This window comes from Scyliorhinus torazame, chromosome 12 (assembly GCF_047496885.1).
Source record: "Scyliorhinus torazame isolate Kashiwa2021f chromosome 12, sScyTor2.1, whole genome shotgun sequence".
Taxonomy (NCBI): Eukaryota; Metazoa; Chordata; class Chondrichthyes; order Carcharhiniformes; family Scyliorhinidae; genus Scyliorhinus; species Scyliorhinus torazame.
In genome coordinates, this window is record NC_092718.1 from 4,054,125 (window position 1) to 4,073,555 (window position 19,431).

Below are 19,431 nucleotides of genomic sequence, written 5' to 3' on the forward strand. Positions count from 1 at the left end.
AGTGTATGTGTGTGAGAGAGTTTGTGTGAGAATGTGTGAGAGAGTGTGTGGGTGAGTGTGTGTGTGAGTGAGAATGAGTATGTGAGAGTGTATGTGTGTGAGTGTGTGTGAGAATGAGTGTGTGTGAGAATGAGTGTGTGTGAGAGTATGTGTGTGAGAGAGAGTTTGTGTGAGAGTGTGTGTGAGAATGAGTGTGTGTGAGAATGAGTGTGTGTGAGAATGAGTGTGTGTGAGAGAGAGTGTGTGTGTGTGAGAGTGAGTGTGTGTGAGAGAATGAGTGAGTGAGAGAGAATTTGTGTGCGAGTGTGTGTGGAGTGTGTGTGAGAGTATGTGTGTGAGAGAGAGTTTGTGTGAGAATGTGTGTGAGAGTGAGTGTGCAAGTGAGTGTGCGAGTGAGTGTGTGTATGAGAGTATGTGTGTGAGAGAGTTTGTGTGAGAGAGTGCGTGAGAGTGTGTGTGAGAGTGAGTGTGTGTGAGAATGAGTGTGTGTGAGAGTTTGTGTGTGAGTGTGTGTGAGAGGGAGTGTGTGTGAGAGTGAGAATGAGTGTGTGAGCGGGAGTTTGTGTGAAAGTGAGTGTGTGTGAGAGAGAGGATGTGTGCGTGTGAGTGAGTGTGCAAGTGAGTGTGCGAGTGAGTGTGTCAATGAGTGTGTCTGTGTGAGTGTGAGTTACTGTGTCTCACGTACCTGGGATGCTGCTGATTGAGTCTATTAATCGCTGCACCTCGGGCATATCGGTGGGAAATTTCTCAAATTCTGTTGTGGTCGGAACTTCTGGGTTAAAATCGAGTTGGAGAAACTCTTCCAGTCTGTTTGGGAGAGAGAGAAGAGAATGACTGTTGGCAATGGGGGCATTACTGGGATTCAGTCTTCAATAGCAGAGGAGGTGTCTCTCAAGTACCTCACTCAAGTAGAACTTCCTCTAGCACAGCTTGAGGCAATGAGGGTGAGCCGACTCACTCATCAAGATCCCAAAGAGATTCTACATATGGCCTCCTTCTGCATCGTAGAGATGCTGTAAGGACATGATCCAACTCTGGTCACATGATAACAGGAATAAGAGTTATCCATCCCGGACACACTGAGGGAGCCTCCGCTCCATCCCAGACACACTGAGGGAATCTCCACTCCATCCCGGACACACTGTGGGAATCTCTGCTCCATCCCGGACACACTGAGGGAATCTGCGCTCCATCCCAGACACACTGAGGGAATCTCCGCTCCATCCCAGACACACTGAGGGAATCTCCGCTCCATCCCAGACACACTGAGGAAACCTCCGCTCCATCCCGGACACACTGAGGGAATCTCCGCTCCATCCCAGACACACTGCGGGAATCTCCGCTCCATCCCAGACACACTGAGGGAATCTCCGCTCCATCCCAGACACACTGAGGGAGCCTCCGCTCCATCCCAGACACACTGAGGGAATCTCCGCTCCATCCCAGACACACTGAGGGAATCTCCGCTCCATCCCAGACACACTGTGGGAATCTCCGCTCCATCCCAGACACACTGAGGGAATCTCCGCTCCATCCCAGACACACTGAGGGAATCTCTGCTCCATCCCAGACACACTGAGGGAATCTCCGCTCCATCCCAGACACACTGAGGGAATCTCCGCTCCATCCCAGACACACTGAGGGAATCTCCGCTCCATCCCGGACACACTGAGGGAATCTCCGCTCCATCCCAGACACGCTGAGGGAATCTCCGCTCCATCCCAGACACACTGAGGGAATATCCGCTCCATCCCAGACACACTGCGGGAATCTCCGCTCCATCCCAGACACACTGCGGGAATCTCCGCTCCATCCCAGACACACTGAGGGAATCTCCGCTCCATCCCAGACACACTGAGGGAATCTCCGCTCCATCCCAGACACACTGAGGGAATCTCCGCTCCATCCCAGACACACTGAGGGAATCTCCGCTCCATCCCAGACACACTGAGGGAATCTCCGCTCCATCCCAGACACACTGAGGGAATCTCCGCTCCATCCCAGACACACTGCGGGAATCTCCGCTCCATCCCGGACACACTGAGGGAATCTCCGCTCCATCCCAGACACACTGCGGGAATCTCCGCTCCATCCCAGACACACTGCGGGAATCTCCGCTCCATCCCAGACACACTGCGGGAATCTCCGCTCCATCCCAGACACACTGAGGGAATCTCTGCTCCATCCCAGACACACTGCGGGAATCTCCGCTCCATCCCAGACACACTGCGGGAATCTCCGCTCCATCCCAGACACACTGAGGGAATCTCTGCTCCATCCCAGACACACTGAGGGAATCTCTGCTCCATCCCAGACACACTGCGGGAATCTCCGCTCCATCCCAGACACACTGAGGGAATCTCTGCTCCATCCCAGACACACTGAGGGAATCTCTGCTCCATCCCAGACACACTGCGGGAATCTCCGCTCCATCCCAGACACACTGAAGGAATCTCCGCTCCATCCCAGACACACTGAGGGAATCTCCGCTCCATCCCAGACACACTGAGGGAGCCTCCGCTCCATCCCAGACACACTGTGGGAATCCCGCTCCATCCCAGACACACTGTGGGAATCTCCGCTCCATCCCAGACACACTGAGGGAATCTCCGCTCCATCCCAGACACACTGTGGGAATCCCGCTCCATCCCAGACACACTGTGGGAATCTCCGCTCCATCCCAGACACACTGAGGGAATCTCCGCTCCATCCCAGACACACTGAGGGAATCTCCGCTCCATCCCAGACACACTGTGGGAATCCCGCTCCATCCCAGACACACTGCGGGAATCTCCGCTCCATCCCAGACACACTGAGGGAATCTCCGCTCCATCCCAGACACACTGAGGGAATCTCCGCTCCATCCCAGACACACTGAGGGAATCTCCGCTCCATCCCAGACACACTGAGGGAATCTCCGCTCCATCCCAGACACACTGAGGGAATCTCCGCTCCATCCCAGACACACTGAGGGAATCTCCGCTCCATCCCAGACACACTGCGGGAATCTCCGCTCCATCCCGGACACACTGAGGGAATCTCCGCTCCATCCCAGACACACTGCGGGAATCTCCGCTCCATCCCAGACACACTGCGGGAATCTCCGCTCCATCCCAGACACACTGCGGGAATCTCCGCTCCATCCCAGACACACTGAGGGAATCTCTGCTCCATCCCAGACACACTGCGGGAATCTCCGCTCCATCCCAGACACACTGCGGGAATCTCCGCTCCATCCCAGACACACTGAGGGAATCTCTGCTCCATCCCAGACACACTGAGGGAATCTCTGCTCCATCCCAGACACACTGCGGGAATCTCCGCTCCATCCCAGACACACTGAGGGAATCTCTGCTCCATCCCAGACACACTGAGGGAATCTCTGCTCCATCCCAGACACACTGCGGGAATCTCCGCTCCATCCCAGACACACTGAAGGAATCTCCGCTCCATCCCAGACACACTGAGGGAATCTCCGCTCCATCCCAGACACACTGAGGGAATCTCCGCTCCATCCCAGACACACTGAGGGAATCTCCGCTCCATCCCAGACACACTGAGGGAATCTCCGCTCCATCCCAGACACACTGAGGGAATCTCCGCTCCATCCCAGACACACTGAGGGAATCTCCGCTCCATCCCAGACACACTGCGGGAATCTCTGCTCCATCCCAGACACACTGCGGGAATCTCTGCTCCATCCCAGACACACTGAGGGAATCTCCGCTCCATCCCAGACACACTGAGGGAATCTCTGCTCCATCCCAGACACACTGAGGGAATCTCCGCTCCATCCCAGACACGCTGCGGGAATCTCTGCTCCATCCCAGACACACTGTGGGAATCTCCGCTCCATCCCAGACACACTGAGGGAATCTCCGCTCCATCCCAGACACACTGAGGGAATCTCCGCTCCATCCCAGACACACTGAGGGAATCTCTGCTCCATCCCAGACACACTGAGGGAATCTCCGCTCCATCCCAGACACACTGAGGGAATCTCCGCTCCATCCCAGACACACTGAGGGAATCTCCGCTCCATCCCAGACACACTGAGGGAATCTCCGCTCCATCCCAGACACACTGAGGGAATCTCTGCTCCATCCCAGACACACTGAGGGAATCTCCGCTCCATCCCAGACACACTGAGGGAATCTCCGCTCCATCCCAGACACACTGAGGGAATCTCCGCTCCATCCCAGACACACTGAGGGAATATCCGCTCTATCCCAGACACACTGAGGGAATCTCCGCTCCATCCCGGACACACTGAGGGAATCTCCGCTCCATCCCAGACACACTGAGGGAATCTCCGCTCCATCCCAGACACACTGAGGGAATCTCTGCTCCATCCCAGACACACTGAGGGAATCTCCGCTCCATCCCAGACACACTGAGGGAATCTCTGCTCCATCCCAGACACACTGAGGGAATCTCTGCTCCATCCCAGACACACTGAGGGAATCTCCGCTCCATCCCAGACACACTGTGGGAATCTCTGCTCCATCCCAGACACACTGAGGGAGCCTCCGCTCCATCCCAGACACGCTGCGGGAATCTCCGCTCCATCCCAGACACACTGAGGGAATCTCCGCTCCATCCCAGACACACTGAGGGAATCTCCGCTCCATCCCAGACACACTGTGGGAATCTCCGCTCCATCCCAGACACACTGAGGGAATCTCCGCTCCATCCCAGACACGCTGAGGGAATCTCCGCTCCATCCCAGACACACTGAGGGAGCCTCCGCTCCATCCCAGACACACTGAGGGAATCTCCGCTCCATCCCAGACACACTGAGGGAATCCCGCTCCATCCCAGACACACTGAGGGAACCTCCGCTCCATCCCAGACACACTGAGGGAATCTCCGCTCCATCCCAGACACACTGAGGGAATCTCCGCTCCATCCCAGACACACTGTGGGAATCTCCGCTCCATCCCAGACACACTGAAGGAATCTCTGCTCCATCCCAGACACACTGAGGGAATCTCCGCTCCATCCCAGACACACTGAGGGAATCTCCGCTCCATCCCAGACACACTGAGGGAATCTCCGCTCCATCCCAGACACACTGAGGGAATCTCCGCTCCATCCCAGACACACTGAGGGAACCTCCGCTCCATCCCAGACACACTGAGGGAATCTCCGCTCCATCCCAGACACACTGCGGGAATCTCTGCTCCATCCCAGACACACTGAGGGAATCTCCGCTCTATCCCAGACACGCTGAGGGAATCTCCGCTCCATCCCAGACACACTGAGGGAGCCTCCGCTCCATCCCAGACACACTGAGGGAATCTCCGCTCCATCCCAGACACACTGTGGGAATCTCCGCTCCATCCCAGACACACTGAGGGAATCTCCGCTCCATCCCAGACACACTGAGGGAATCTCCGCTCCATCCCAGACACACTGTGGGAATCTCCGCTCCATCCCAGACACACTGAGGGAATCTCCGCTCCATCCCAGACACACTGAGCGAATCTCCGCTCCATCCCAGACACACTGCGGGAATCTCTGCTCCATCCCAGACACACTGAGGGAATCTCCGCTCCATCCCAGACACACTGAGGGAATCTCCGCTCCATCCGAGACACACTGAGGGAATCTCCGCTCCATCCCAGACACACTGAGGGAATCTCCGCTCCATCCCAGACACACTGTGGGAATCTCCGCTCCATCCCAGACACACTGTGGGAATCTCCGCTCCATCCCAGACACACTGAGGGAATCTCCGCTCCATCCCAGACACACTGAAGGAATCTCCGCTCCATCCCAGACACACTGAGGGAATCTCCGCTCCATCCCAGACACACTGAGGGAATCTCCGCTCCATCCCAGACACACTGAGGGAATCTCCGCTCCATCCCAGACACACTGAGGGAATCTCCGCTCCATCCCAGACACACTGCGGGAATCTCTGCTCCATCCCAGACACACTGAGGGAATCACTGCTCCATCCCAGACACACTGTGGGAATATCCGCTCCATCCCAGACACACTGAGGGAATCTCTGCTCCATCCCAGACACACTGAGGGAATCTCCGCTCCATCCCGGACACACTGAGGGAATCTCCGCTCCATCCCAGACACACTGAGGGAATCTCTGCTCCATCCCAGACACACTGAGGGAATCCCTGCTCCATCCCAGACACACTGCGGGAATCTCTGTTCCATCCCAGACACACTGTGGGAATCTCCGCTCCATCCCAGACACACTGTGGGAATATCCGCTCCATCCCAGACACACTGAGGGAATCTCCGCTCCATCCCAGACACACTGCGGGAATCTCTGTTCCATCCCAGACACACTGAGGGAATCTCCGCTCCATCCCGGACACACTGAGGGAATCTCCGCTCCATCCCAGACACACTGCGGGAATCTCTGCTCCATCCCAGACACACTGAGGGAATCTCTGCTCCATCCCAGACACACTGTGGGAATCTCCGCTCCATCCCAGACACACTGTGGGAATCTCCGCTCCATCCCAGACACACTGAGGGAATCTCCGCTCCATCCCAGACACACTGAGGGAATCTCCGCTCCATCCCAGACACACTGTGGGAATCTCTGCTCCATCCCAGACACACTGAGGGAATCTCCGCTCCATCCCAGACACACTGTGGGAATCTCTGCTCCATCCCAGACACACTGAAGGAATCTCCGCTCCATCCCAGACACACTGAGGGAATCTCCGCTCCATCCCAGACACACTGAAGGAATCTCCGCTCCATCCCAGACACACTGAGGGAATATCCGCTCCATCCCAGACACACTGAAGGAATCTCTGCTCCATCCCAGACACACTGAAGGAATCTCTGCTCCATCCCAGACACACTGAGGGAATCTCCGCTCCATCCCAGACACACTGCGGGAATCTCTGTTCCATCCCAGACACACTGAGGGAATTTCCGCTCCATCCCAGACACACTGAGGGAATATCCGCTCCATCCCAGACACACTGAGGGAATCTCTGCTCCATCCCAGACACACTGAGGGAATCTCTGCTCCATCCCAGACACACTGAGGGAATCTCCGCTCCATCCCAGACACACTGAGGGAATCTCCGCTCCATCCCAGACACACTGAGGGAATCTCCGCTCCATCCCAGACACACTGAGGGAATCTCCGCTCCATCCCAGACACACTGAGGGAATCTCTGCTCCATCCCAGACACACTGAGGGAACCTCCGCTCCATCCCAGACACACTGAGGGAATCTCCGCTCCATCCCAGACACACTGTGGGAATCCCGCTCCATCCCAGACACACTGTGGGAATCCCGCTCCATCCCAGACACACTGAGGGAATCTCCGCTCCATCCCAGACACACTGAGGGAATCTCCGCTCCATCCCAGACACACCGAGGGAATCTCCGCTCCATCCCAGACACACTGAGGGAATCTCCGCTCCATCCCAGACACACTGCGGGAATCTCTGCTCCATCCCAGACACACTGAGGGAATCTCTGCTCCATCCCAGACACACTGTGGGAATATCCGCTCCATCCCAGACACACTGAGGGAATCTCTGCTCCATCCCAGACACACTGAGGGAATCTCTGCTCCATCCCAGACACACTGAGGGAATCTCCGCTCCATCCCAGACACACTGTGGGAATCTCCGCTCCATCCCAGACACACTGTGGGAATCTCTGTTCCATCCCAGACACACTGAGGGAATCTCCGCTCCATCCCGGACACACTGAGTGAATCTCTGCTCCATCCCAGACACACTGAGGGAATCTCCGCTCCATCCCAGACACACTGCGGGAATCTCCGCTCCATCCCAGACACACTGAGGGAATCTCCGCTCCATCCCAGACACACTGCGGGAATCTCCGCTCCATCCCAGACACACTGAGGGAATCTCCGCTCCATCCCAGACACACTGCGGGAATCTCCGCTCCATCCCAGACACACTGTGGGAATATCCGCTCCATCCCAGACACACTGAGGGAATCTCCGCTCCATCCCAGACACACTGAGGGAATCTCCGCTCCATCCCAGACACACTGAGGGAATCTCCGCTCCATCCCAGACACACTGAGGGAATCCCCGCTCCATCCCAGACACACTGAGGGAATCTCCGCTCCATCCCAGACACACTGAGGGAATCTCCGCTCCATCCCAGACACACTGAGGGAATCTCCGCTCCATCCCAGACACACTGAAGGAATCTCCGCTCCATCCCAGACACACTGAGGGAATCTCCGCTCCATCCCAGACACACTGAGGGAATCTCCGCTCCATCCCAGACACACTGAGGGAATCTCCGCTCCATCCCAGACACACTGAGGGAATCTCCGCTCCATCCCAGACACACTGAGGGAATCTCCGCTCCATCCCGGACACACTGAGGGAATCTCCGCTCCATCCCAGACACACTGAAGGAATCTCCGCTCCATCCCAGACACACTGAGGGAATCTCCGCTCCATCCCAGACACACTGTGGGAATCTCTGCTCCATTCCAGACACACTGCGGGAATCTCTGCTCCATCCCAGACACACTGAGGGAGCCTCCGCTCCATCCCAGACACACTGAGGGAATCTCCGCTCCATCCCAGACACACTGAGGGAATCTCCGCTCCATCCCAGACACACTGAGGGAATCTCCGCTCCATCCCGGACACACTGAGGGAATCTCCGCTCCATCCCAGACACACTGAGGGAATCTCTGCTCCATCCCAGACACACTGAGGGAATCTCTGTTCCATCCCAGACACACTGAGGGAATCTCTGCTCCATCCCAGACACACTGAGGGAATCTCCGCTCCATCCCAGACACACTGCGGGAATCTCTGCTCCATCCCAGACACACTGTGGGAATCTCCGCTCCATCCCAGACACACTGTGGGAATCTCTGTTCCATCCCAGACACACTGAGGGAATCTCCGCTCCATCCCGGACACACTGAGGGAATCTCCGCTCCATCCCAGACACACTGCGGGAATCTCTGTTCCATCCCAGACACACTGAGGGAATCTCCGCTCCATCCCGGACACACTGAGGGAATCTCCGCTCCATCCCGGACACACTGAGGGAATCTCCGCTCCATCCCAGACACACTGCGGGAATCTCTGTTCCATCCCAGACACACTGAGGGAATCTCCGCTCCATCCCGGACACACTGAGGGAATCTCCGCTCCATCCCAGACACACTGCGGGAATCTCTGCTCCATCCCAGACACACTGTGGGAATCTCCGCTCCATCCCAGACACACTGTGGGAATCTCCGCTCCATCCCAGACACACTGTGGGAATCTCCGCTCCATCCCAGACACACTGAGGGAATCTCCGCTCCATCCCAGACACACTGAAGGAATCTCTGCTCCATCCCAGACACACTGAAGGAATCTCTGCTCCATCCCAGACACACTGAGGGAATCTCCGCTCCATCCCAGACACACTGCGGGAATCTCTGTTCCATCCCAGACACACTGAGGGAATTTCCGCTCCATCCCAGACACACTGAGGGAATATCCGCTCCATCCCAGACACACTGAGGGAATCTCTGCTCCATCCCAGACACACTGAGGGAATCTCTGCTCCATCCCAGACACACTGAGGGAATCTCCGCTCCATCCCAGACACACTGAGGGAATCTCCGCTCCATCCCAGACACACTGAGGGAATCTCCGCTCCATCCCAGACACACTGAGGGAATCTCCGCTCCATCCCAGACACACTGAGGGAATCTCTGCTCCATCCCAGACACACTGAGGGAACCTCCGCTCCATCCCAGACACACTGAGGGAATCTCCGCTCCATCCCAGACACACTGTGGGAATCCCGCTCCATCCCAGACACACTGTGGGAATCCCGCTCCATCCCAGACACACTGAGGGAATCTCCGCTCCATCCCAGACACACTGAGGGAATCTCCGCTCCATCCCAGACACACCGAGGGAATCTCCGCTCCATCCCAGACACACTGAGGGAATCTCCGCTCCATCCCAGACACACTGCGGGAATCTCTGCTCCATCCCAGACACACTGAGGGAATCTCTGCTCCATCCCAGACACACTGTGGGAATATCCGCTCCATCCCAGACACACTGAGGGAATCTCTGCTCCATCCCAGACACACTGAGGGAATCTCTGCTCCATCCCAGACACACTGAGGGAATCTCCGCTCCATCCCAGACACACTGTGGGAATCTCCGCTCCATCCCAGACACACTGTGGGAATCTCTGTTCCATCCCAGACACACTGAGGGAATCTCCGCTCCATCCCGGACACACTGAGTGAATCTCTGCTCCATCCCAGACACACTGAGGGAATCTCCGCTCCATCCCAGACACACTGCGGGAATCTCCGCTCCATCCCAGACACACTGAGGGAATCTCCGCTCCATCCCAGACACACTGCGGGAATCTCCGCTCCATCCCAGACACACTGAGGGAATCTCCGCTCCATCCCAGACACACTGCGGGAATCTCCGCTCCATCCCAGACACACTGTGGGAATATCCGCTCCATCCCAGACACACTGAGGGAATCTCCGCTCCATCCCAGACACACTGAGGGAATCTCCGCTCCATCCCAGACACACTGAGGGAATCTCCGCTCCATCCCAGACACACTGAGGGAATCCCCGCTCCATCCCAGACACACTGAGGGAATCTCCGCTCCATCCCAGACACACTGAGGGAATCTCCGCTCCATCCCAGACACACTGAGGGAATCTCCGCTCCATCCCAGACACACTGAAGGAATCTCCGCTCCATCCCAGACACACTGAGGGAATCTCCGCTCCATCCCAGACACACTGAGGGAATCTCCGCTCCATCCCAGACACACTGAGGGAATCTCCGCTCCATCCCAGACACACTGAGGGAATCTCCGCTCCATCCCAGACACACTGAGGGAATCTCCGCTCCATCCCGGACACACTGAGGGAATCTCCGCTCCATCCCAGACACACTGAAGGAATCTCCGCTCCATCCCAGACACACTGAGGGAATCTCCGCTCCATCCCAGACACACTGTGGGAATCTCTGCTCCATTCCAGACACACTGCGGGAATCTCTGCTCCATCCCAGACACACTGAGGGAGCCTCCGCTCCATCCCAGACACACTGAGGGAATCTCCGCTCCATCCCAGACACACTGAGGGAATCTCCGCTCCATCCCAGACACACTGAGGGAATCTCCGCTCCATCCCGGACACACTGAGGGAATCTCCGCTCCATCCCAGACACACTGAGGGAATCTCTGCTCCATCCCAGACACACTGAGGGAATCTCTGTTCCATCCCAGACACACTGAGGGAATCTCTGCTCCATCCCAGACACACTGAGGGAATCTCCGCTCCATCCCAGACACACTGCGGGAATCTCTGCTCCATCCCAGACACACTGTGGGAATCTCCGCTCCATCCCAGACACACTGTGGGAATCTCCGCTCCATCCCGGACACACTGAGGGAATCTCCGCTCCATCCCAGACACACTGCGGGAATCTCTGTTCCATCCCAGACACACTGAGGGAATCTCCGCTCCATCCCGGACACACTGAGGGAATCTCCGCTCCATCCCGGACACACTGAGGGAATCTCCGCTCCATCCCAGACACACTGCGGGAATCTCTGTTCCATCCCAGACACACTGAGGGAATCTCCGCTCCATCCCGGACACACTGAGGGAATCTCCGCTCCATCCCAGACACACTGCGGGAATCTCTGCTCCATCCCAGACACACTGTGGGAATCTCCGCTCCATCCCAGACACACTGTGGGAATCTCCGCTCCATCCCAGACACACTGTGGGAATCTCCGCTCCATCCCAGACACACTGAGGGAATCTCCGCTCCATCCCAGACACACTGAGGGAATCTCCGCTCCATCCCAGACACACTGAGGGAATCCCCGCTCCATCCCAGACACACTGAGGGAATCTCCGCTCCATCCCAGACACACTGAGGGAATCCCCGCTCCATCCCAGACACACTGAGGGAATCTCCGCTCCATCCCAGACACACTGTGGGAATCTCTGCTCCATTCCAGACACACTGTGGGAATCTCCGCTCCATCCCAGACACACTGTGGGAATCTCCGCTCCATCCCAGACACACTGAGGGAATCTCCGCTCCATCCCAGACACACTGTGGGAATCTCTGCTCCATTCCAGACACACTGAGGGAATCTCTGCTCCATCCCAGACACACTGAGGGAATCTCCGCTCCATCCCAGACACACTGCGGGAATCTCTGCTCCATCCCAGACACACTGAGGGAATATCCGCCCCATCCCAGACACGCTGAGGGAATCTCTGCTCCATCCCAGACACACTGAGGGAATCTCCGCTCCATCCCAGACACACTGCGGGAATCTCCGCTCCATCCCAGACACACTGAGGGAATCTCCGCTCCATCCCAGACACACTGCGGGAATCTCCGCTCCATCCCAGACACACTGAGGGAATCCCCGCTCCATCCCAGACACACTGAGGGAATCTCCGCTCCATCCCAGACACACTGAGGGAATCTCCGCTCCATCCCAGACACACTGAGGGAATCTCTGCTCCATCCCAGACACACTGAGGGAATCTCCGCTCCATCCCAGACACACTGAGGGAATCCCCGCTCCATCCCAGACACACTGCGGGAATCTCCGCTCCATCCCAGACACACTGAGGGAATCTCCGCTCCATCCCAGACACACTGAGGGAATCTCCGCTCCATCCCAGACACACTGAGGGAATCTCTGCTCCATCCCAGACACACTGAGGGAATCTCCGCTCCATCCCAGACACACTGCGGGAATCTCTGTTCCATCCCAGACACACTGAGGGAATCTCCGCTCCATCCCAGACACACTGAGGGAATCTCCGCTCCATCCCAGACACACTGAGGGAATCTCTGCTCCATCCCAGACACACTGAGGGAATCTCTGCTCCATCCCAGACACACTGAACAAGAACAAAGAACAAAACAGCACAGGAACAGGCCCTTCGGCCCTCCAAGCCTGTAGCGGCCATGATACCAGCCTTTGGCCAAAACCCTCAGCACTTCCTTGTGCCGTATCCCTCTATACCCGTCCTATCCATGTGTTTGTCGAGATGCCTTTTGATCACCGTTAATGTATCTGTTTCCACAACCGCCCCTGGCAACACGTTCCAGGCACTCACCACCCTCTGTGTAAAAAACCTGCCTCGCACATCTCCTCTAAACTTTGCCCCACGCACCTTAAACCCCCACCCCCGGTGACTGATCCCTCCACCCTGGGAAAGAGTGCCTGCCCATCCACTCTATCCATGCCCCTCATAATCTTGTAGACGTCTATCGGGTCACCCCTCAACCTCGCCGTTCTAATGAAAACAGTCCGAGTCTATTCAGTCTCTCCACATAGCTAACACCCTCCAGACCAGGCAACATCCTGGTAAACCTCCTCTGCACCCTCTCCAAAGCCTCCACATCCTTCTGGTAAAGTAAGAAGCCTTACAACACCAAGTTAAAGTCCAACAGGTTTGTTTGGAATCACTAGCTTTCGGAGCACTGCTCCTTCATCAGGTGACTCACAGCGCCAGGGACCCAGATTCAATTCCGGCCTGGGGTGACTGTGCGGAGTCGGCACGTTCTCCCAGTGTGTGCGTGGGTTTCCTCCGGGTGCTCCGGTTTCCTCCCACAGTCCAAAGATGTGCAGGTTAGGAAGGTTGGCCAATATAAATTGTCCCTTAGTGTCTAAAAAGTGGCGTCACTGAGTACATCAGGGATAATGTGCATATCAAACGGTTGGCATGATCCAGTGCCTGATGTGTACGCAGAGACCGTACCAACAGGAGTCACGTTCGCCCAGCAGACTGAAGGGTCACATTTACTCTGAACGTTCGTCAGTGAACGGCAAGGTTGAGAAATAGATTCCACAGTGAGCCAGACTGATCATACCAGAGATGCAGAGAGGTATGACAGTGTTGCTGGGGGTACAGTGAACCAACCCACTGACACAGTGAGGATACCAATGTTTCCATCACAGAACTGATACAGTGTTGAAGGCGGCCAAACAACCAGCCTGTCTGCACCGACTCTCCAAACGAGCATCGCGACTTCGCGCCCTTCCCCTGACTTTCCCCCCAATGCCCCGGCACATTGTTTCTGTTCAAATAGCCATCCAAAGTCCAGCTGAACGCCTCGATTGTACCTGCCTCCACCTCATTTCCAGGGCGTGAATTCCTGACCCCAACCATTCGCTGGGTGAAAAAGCTTTTCCTCGTGTCACATTTGCCCCTTTTGCAAATCGCTATAAATCTGTGCCCCCTCGTTCTTGTCCTTTTACGAGGGAGAACAGTTTCTCCCCGTCTACTCTGTCTAGCCCCATCATGGTTTTGAACATCTCTATCAAATCTCCTCTGAACCTTCTTCTCTCCGAGGAGAACAGTCCCGACCTCTCCAATCGATCGTCACAACTGAAGTTTCTCATCCCTGGAGTCATTCCTGTAAACCTCCTCCCCACCCAGGTCCCACTGCTCCAGCACTCCGTTATCAATTTTACCCTTTACCTTAAACAATCTCTCCATGTTCTTCCTGCCAAAATGCACCACCGCACATTTCTCCACATTGAACCTCATCTGCCGCCTACCTGCCCACGCCGCCTGCCTGCCCCCACTCCACCTACCTGCCCACTCCGCCTACCTGCCCACTCCACCTACCTGCCCACTCCACCTACCTGCCCCCACTCCACCTACCTGCCCACTCCACCTACCTGCCCACTCTACCAAGCTGCCCACTCCACCAACCTGCCCACTCCACCTACCTGCCCACTCCACCTATCTGCCCACTCCACATACCTGCCCCCACTCCACCTACCTGCCCACTCCACCTACCTGCCCACTCCACCTACCTGCCCACTCCACCAACCTGCCCACTCCACCAACCTGCCCCCACTCCACCTACCTGCCCACTCCACCTACCTGCCCCCTCCACCTACCTGCCCACACTCCACCTACCTGCCCCCTCCACCTACCTGCCCCCACTCCACCTACCTGCCCACTCCACCTACCTGCCCCCACTCCACCTACCTGCCCCCACTCCACCTACCTGCCCCCACTCCACATACCTGCCCACTCCACCTACCTGCCCACTCCACCTACCTGCCCCCACTCCACCTACCTGCCCATTCCACCTACCTGCCCACTCCAACTACCCGCCCCCACTCCACCTACCTGCCCCCACTCCACCTACCTGCCCATTCCACCTACCTGCCCACTCCACCTACCCGCCCACTCCACCTACCTGCCCACTCCACCTACCTGCCCACTCCACCTACCTGCCCATTCCACCTACCCGCCCCCACTCCACCTACCTGCCCATTCCACCTACCTGCCCACTCCACCTACCCGCCCACTCCACCTACCTGCCCACTCCACCTACCTGCCCACTCCACCTACCTGCCCATTCCACCTACCCGCCCCCACTCCACCTACCTGCCCATTCCACCTACCCGCCCCCACTCCACCTACCTGCCCACTCCACCTACCCGTCCCCACTCCACCTACCTGCCTACTCCACCAACCTGCCCACTCCACCTACCTGCCCACTCCACCTACCCGCCCCCACTCCACCTACCCGCCCACTCCACCTACCTGCCCACTCCACCTACCTGCCCACTCCACCTACCTGCCCACTCCACCAACCTGCCCACTCCACCTACCTGCCCACTCCACCTACCTGCCGACTCCACCAACCTGCCCACTCCACCTACCTGCCCACTCCACCTACCTGCCCACTCCGCCTACCTGCCCACTCCACCTGCCTGCCCTCTCCACCTACCCGCCCACTCCGCCTACCTGCCCCCACTCCACCTACCCGCCCACTCTACCTACCCGCCCACTCCACCAACCTGCCCATTCCACCTACCTGCCCACTCCACCTACCCGCCCCCACTCCACCTACCCGCCCACTCAACCTACCTGCCCCCACTCCGCCTACCCACCCACTACACCTACCCGCCCACTCCACCTATCTGCCCACTCCACCTACCTGCCCACTCCACCTAACTGCCCACTCCAACTACCTGCCCACTCCACCTAACTGCCCACTCCACCTACCCGCCCACTCCACCAACCTGCCCATTCCACCTACCTGCCCACTCCACCTACCTGCCCACTCCACCTACGTGCCCCCACTCCGCCTACCTCCCCACTCCACCTACCTGCCCCCACTCCACCTACCCGTCCACTCCACCAACCTGCCCATTCCACCTACATGCCCACTCCACCTACCTGCCCACTCCACCTACCCGCGCCCACTCCACCTACCTGCCCACTCCACCTACCTGCCCACTCCACCTACCCGCCCCCACTCCACCTACCCGCACCCACTCCACCTACCTGCCCCCACTCCACCTACCTGCCCCCACTCCACCTACCCGCCCACTCCACCTACGTGCCCCCACTCCACCTACCCGCCCCCACTCCACCTACCTGCCCACTCCACCAACCTGCCCCCACTCCACCTTCCCGCCCCCAATCCTCCTACCTGCCCCCACTCCACCTACCTGCCCACTCCACCAACCCGCCCACTCCAACTACCCGCCCACTCCACCTACCCGCCCCCACTCCACCTACCCACCCACTCCACGTACCTGCCCCCACTCCACCTACCTGCCCACTCCACCTACCCGCCCACTCCACCTACCCGCACACTCCACCTACCTGCCCACTCCACCTACCTGCCCATTCCACTCTACCTGCCCACTCCACCAACCTGCCCACTCCACCTACCTGCCCACTCCACCTACCTGCCCACTCCGCCTACCTGCCCACTCCGCCTACCTGCCCACTCCACCTACCTGCCCTCTCCACCTACCCGCCCACTCCGCCTACCTGCCCCCACTCCACCTACCCGCCCACTCTACCTACCTGCCCACTCCGCCTACCTGCCCACTCCGCCTACCTGCCCACTCCACCTACCTGCCCTCTCCACCTACCCGCCCACTCCACCTACCTGCCCACTCCACCTACACGCCCACTCCACCTACCCGCCCCCACTCCACCTACCTGCCCACTCCACCTTTCTGCCCACTCCACCTACCCGCCCACTCCACCTACCTGCCCATTCCACCTACCTGCCCACTCCACCTACCCGCCCACTCCACCTACCCGCCCCCACTCCACCTACCTGCCCCCACTCCACCTACCTGCCCATTCCACCTACCTGCCGACTCCACCTACCCGCCCCCACTCCACCTACCTGCCCCCACTCCATCTACCTGCCCATTCCACCTACCTGCCCACTCCACCTACCCGCCCCCACTCCACCTACCCGCCCCCACTCCACCTACCTGCCCACGCCACCTACCCGCCCCCACTCTACCTACCTGCCCCCACTTCACCTACCCGCCCCCACTCCACCTACCTGCCCACTCCACCTACCCGCCCCCACTCCACCTACCTGCCCACTCCACCTACCTGCCCCCACTCCACCTACCTGCCCCCACTCCACCTACCTGCCCCCACTCCACCTACCTGCCCATTCCACCCACCTGCCCACTCCACCTACCCGCCCCCACTCCACCTACCTGCCCCCACTCCACCAACCTGCCCATTCCACCTACCTGCCCACTCCACCTACCCGCCCCCACTCCACCTACCCGCCCCCACTCCACCTAACTGCCCACGCCACCTACCCGCCCCCACTCTACCTACCTGCCCCCACTCCACCTACCCGCCCCCACTCCACCTACCTGCCCACTCCACCTACCCGTCCCCACTCCACCTACCTGCCCACTCCACCTACCTGCCCCCACTCCACCTACCTGCCCCCACTCCACCTACCTGCCCCCACTCCACCTACCCGCCCACTCCACCTACCCGCCCACTCCACCTACCTGCCCACTCCACCTACCTGCCCACTCCACCTGCCAGCCCACTCCACCTACCTGCCCACTCCACCTGCCTACCCCCACTCCACCTACCTGCCCACTCTACCTACCTGCCCACTCCACCTACCTGCCCACTCCACCTACCTGCCCACTCCACCTACCCGCCCACTCCACCTACCTGCCCACTCCACCTACCCGCCCCTACTCCACCTACCTGCCCACTCGACCTACCTGCCCACTCCACCTACCTGCCCACTCCACCTACCTGCCCACTCCACCTACTCACCCCCACTCCACCTACCTGCCCACTCCACCTACCTGCCCACTCCACCTACCTGCCCACTCCACCTACCTGCCCACTCCACCTACCTGCCCACTCCACCTACCTGCCCACTCCACCTACCTGCTCACTCCACCTACCTGCCCACTCCACCTACCTGCCCACTCCATCAGCCTGCCCCCACTCCACCTACCCGCCCACTCCACCTACCTGCCCACTCTACCTACCTGCCCACTCCACCTACCTGCCCACTCCACCTACCTGCCCACTCCACCTACCTGCCCACTCCACCTACCCGCCCCCACTCCACCTACCTGCCCACTCCACCTACCTGCCCACTCCACCTACCTGCCCACTCCACCTACCTGCCCACTCCACCTACCTGCCCACTCCACCTACCTTTCCATTCCACCTACCCGCCCCCACTCCACCTACCCGCCCACTCCACCTACCCGCCCCCACTCCACCTACCCGCCCACTCCACCTACCTGCCCATTCCACCTACCTGCCCACTCCACCTACCTGCCCACTCCACCTACCCGCCCACTCCACCTACCTGCCCACTCCACCTACCCACCCCACTCCACCAACCTGCCCCCACTCCACCTACCTGCCCACTCCACCTACCTGCCCACTCCACCTACCCGCCCCCACTCCACCTCCCCGCCCCCACTCCACCTACCTGCCCACTCCACCTACCTGCCCACTCCACCTACCCGCCCACTCCACCTACCTGCCCACTCCACCTACCCGCCCACTCCACCTACCTGCCCACTCCACCTACCTGCCCACTCCACCTACCCGCCCACTCCACCTACCCGCTCACTCCACCTACCTGCCCACTCCACCTACCTGCCCACTCCACCTGCCAGCCCACTCCACCTACCTGCCCACAACACCTACCTGCCCACTCCACCTGCCTACCCCCACTCCACCTACCTGCCCACTCTACCTACCTGCCCAATCCACCTACCTGCCCACTCCACCTACCTGCCCACTCCACCTACCTGCCCACTCCACCTACCTGCCCACTCTACCTACCTGCCCAATCCACCTACCTGCCCCCACTCCACCTACCTGCCCACTCCACCTACCCGCCCCCACTCCACCTACCTGCCCCCACTCCACCTACCTGCCCACTCCACCTACCTGCCCACTCCACCTACCTGCCCACTCCACCTACCTGCCCACTCCACCTACCCGCCCCCACTCCATCTACCCACCCCCACTCCACCTACCTGCCCACTCCACCTACCTGCCCACTCCACCTACCTGCCCACTCCACCTGCCTGCCCCCACTCCACCTACCTGCCCACTCCACCTACCTG

General features: G+C 58.8%; 1 protein-coding gene across 1 annotated transcript in view; it reads right to left on the bottom strand.

The window, feature by feature from the left end:
- The window catches only part of LOC140387345 (fibronectin type III and SPRY domain-containing protein 2), an 88,681-nt gene that overhangs the window by 42,423 nt on the left and 26,827 nt on the right, over nt 1–19,431 (bottom strand). Inside the window, exon 5 of the mRNA XM_072470291.1 lies at nt 686–807. Coding sequence (XP_072326392.1) covers nt 686–807 — 122 coding nt within the window. The remainder of the gene's footprint in view (nt 1–685; nt 808–19,431) is intronic.